The sequence below is a fragment of the Silene latifolia genome, unplaced genomic scaffold (assembly GCF_048544455.1).
Source record: "Silene latifolia isolate original U9 population unplaced genomic scaffold, ASM4854445v1 scaffold_181, whole genome shotgun sequence".
NCBI lineage: Eukaryota > Viridiplantae > Streptophyta > Magnoliopsida > Caryophyllales > Caryophyllaceae > Silene > Silene latifolia.
In genome coordinates this window covers 485,016-488,295 of record NW_027413152.1, presented here as the reverse complement: position 1 = coordinate 488,295, position 3,280 = coordinate 485,016, and the positions used below count along the sequence as shown (strand labels likewise).

General features: G+C 37.3%; 1 protein-coding gene and 1 pseudogene across 1 annotated transcript; both read right to left on the bottom strand.

The window, feature by feature from the left end:
- Nucleotides 1–528: 528 nt before the first annotated feature.
- LOC141638128 (secreted RxLR effector protein 161-like) lies at nt 529–1,042 on the bottom strand. Its single transcript, XM_074447549.1, has 2 exons — nt 806–1,042; nt 529–723 (listed from the first exon to the last, which is right to left on the bottom strand). Exons 1-2 carry the CDS (start codon nt 1,040–1,042, stop codon nt 529–531), a joined length of 432 nt encoding a protein of 143 aa, XP_074303650.1.
- Nucleotides 1,043–2,045: 1,003 nt separating this feature from the next.
- Nucleotides 2,046–2,597, bottom strand: LOC141638126 (putative mitochondrial protein AtMg00710; annotated as a pseudogene).
- Between the last annotated feature and the right edge of the window lie 683 nt (nt 2,598–3,280).

Below are 3,280 nucleotides of genomic sequence, written 5' to 3'. Positions count from 1 at the left end.
ATATGTGTTGAATTGTCATCTAGTGAGGATCGAACCCATGACCTCTTGGCTTGTGTACCCTCACTATTACCACTATGACACATTCAACTTGTTGATATTAAATACAACTGATTATATTTAATTACGAATTAATTAATGATTAATTCGACCAAACTAACCTTATATATATTTAATTAAATATAACTTATTATATTTAATTTACGAATTGACAGTTAATTCATCTCAACTTAATATTATTTAATTTTCATTAAATAATTATCTCATCAACACATTGACTAACTTTTTAGTCATTTTGGGCATCAATGTAATTATATTTCTATAACCACATTTCTCAAATACGTCCTATAGGTGTGACCTTTAGGGACCAGTTGATCACCGCCATCTGTATGATAATAACGTCAAAATTTCTAGCAAGCCAACCGTTATTAGGTAAACGTTAATCAACTGATTAAATATACGAAGTATACCCTTGTGAACCTGTAAGAGATTTACAAATGTTATCACACTAATTTGTGGAGGACACCAGCTCTAACCCGAGATAAAGTTTCGCAACCACAATGCATGAATAGTGGCCTCAAAGCATGCCACAAATTCGGCTTCCATAGTAGAAGTAGCAATGATAGACTGCTTCCCACTTTTCCATGATACTACCCCTTCAGCTAAAAGGAACAAGTAGCCAAATGTTGATTTTTCTACTATCAACACATCCGGCATAATCTGAATCTGAATAACCAATCACCTCAAGATGATCGGATCTCCTATAATTAAGCATGAGCTCCTTAGTGCCTTGCAAGTACCTAAGTACCTTCTTTGTAGCTTTCCAGTGGTCCATCCCGGGATTACTTTGGTACCGACCTAACATTCCAACAGCAAAGCTGATATCTGGTCGAGTACATGTCTGAACATAGTTCAAACTCCCAACCAGAGATGCATAGGGATTTTTCTCCATTTCTTTTCGTTCCAGCTCATTACGGGGACATTGCATTTTACTAAATTTGTCCCCTTTCTGTATAGGAACTATCCCTGCAGAGCAATCATTCATTCTATATCTTTCCAAAACTTTGTCAATGTAAGCTTTTTTGAGACAATCCTAACAATCCTTGTGATCTATCACGGAAAATTTCAATTCCGGTCACATAGGATGCCTCACCCATATCTTTCATTTCAAAGTTTTTAGATAGATATGTCTTTACATCATGTAACATGCCTAGATCATTCGCAGCTAGCAAAATATCGTCAACATATAAGACTAAAATAACAAATCTATTCCCACTAATCTTAATGTAGATACACCGATCGACAGTGATCTCTACAAACCCATATGACGTGATGGTATCATTAAACTTTAAATACCATTGTCTGGAAGCTTGTTTTAGCCCATATATCGACTTTCTCAGCCTACACACCTTATCTTCATTACCTGGGGATGCAAATCCCTCAGGTTGGTCCATATATACTTCTTCCTCAAGCTCACCATTTAGAAAAGCGGTCTTTACATCCATTTGGTGAAGCTCTAGATCATAATGAGCTGCCAAAGCCAAGACAATTCTTAAAGAATCTTTCTTTGACACCGTAGAGAAAGTTTCTTTATAGTCAATACCATCTTTCTGAGTAAAACCTTTGGCAACAAGTCGAGCCTTATACCTTTCAATGTTACCTTTAGAGTCCATTTTGGTCTTATAGACCCATTTCGACCCAACGGCCTTAGAACCCTCAGGTAACACTACTAAGTCCCATACTTTGTTGTCATCCATAGATTTCATCTCCTCTTTCATGGCAATTAACCACTTTTCAGAATTATCACTTTCCATGGCCTTATGGAATGAGACGGGATCCTCACTAATGCTCAAGTCATATTCAACGTTATATGTCTCGTAGTCATCTGGGATGGCTGATCTTCTTTCTCTTATAGATCGCCTTAATTGTTCCTCTGGAACATTGACTACCCTCATTCGCCTTACAGGTTGCCTTGACTGTTCACGTGACATAGTATTCTCCCCTTGAATTGTGACTTGATCATCATTGTAATTGTCATTTTGTGGGTCTTACACTTTGTTTCGTTGTTGTCCCATTATGTCATTTGACTGTGACGACACGATTGGTACAACAATTTCACGTGCAACTTCAGGAGAAGAAGCTTCAACCTGAATTTCTTTGATGCCCACTTTTCGTGGTTCAATGCTCCCACTAGTTTGACCGTTCTCAATGAATCTAGCATTTCCAGTCTCTACTATTCTCGTACTGTGATTAGGACAGTAAAATCTATACCCCTTTGACTTTTCAGGTTAGCCAATGAAATAACCACTGACTGTCCTAGGATCTAGCTTCTTTTCATTTGGGTTATACAACCTTACTTCAGCTGGGCAACCCCAAACTCGAAGATGTCTTAAAATCGGTTTCCTTCCCGTCCACAGTTCATAAGGAGTCTTAGGAACTGCTTTACTAGGAACCCGATTTAAAACATAGGTTGCTGTCTTTAATGCATAAATCCATAGTGAAAGAGGTAAAGAACAGTTACTTAACATGCTCCTAACCATTTCCATTAAAGTACGGTTCCGCCTTTCCGCAACACCGTTCTGCTGAGGTGTACCGGGCATTGTATATTGTGCACAAATACCCCTACTTTCAAGTAATTTGGCAAATGGACCAGGACATTGTCCATTTTCAGTAAACCTTCCATAAAACTCACCACCCTAATCCGATCTCATAATTTTCACTTTCTTTTCCATTTGCCTTTCCACCTCATTTATGAATATCTCAAGGACATCCACAGAATGAGCCTTTTCATGCAACAAATAAGTGAAACTATACCGCGAGAAATAATCTATAAAAGTGATAAAGTACTTTTCACCACTCCAAGATGGAGTGTCAAAAGGTCCACAAATATCGGTGTGTATAATTTCTAAAAGCTGGGAGCTCCTTGTAGCTGATTTCTTTACTGTATGTTTAGTCTGCTTACCTTTAATGCAGTCTACACACACATCTAAGTCACTAAAATCCAATTGAGGTCGAATTTCATCTTTTACCAACCTCGTTAACCTTTCTTTGAATATGTGACCGAGCCTTTGATGCCACAAGTAAGCTGATTTTTCATTCGATGCACTACGTTTAATACCTTGACTCTCAACAATAAATAAGGAATCAGAAAATTTAACATCAAGATTGAACCTATAAAGTGAATCAATCAAAGTACCACTACCATAAAAGTATTCATTACGGTACATAGAAAATACACCATGTCCAAACTTAAAGTTAAAACCTAAATTATCCAATCTACTTA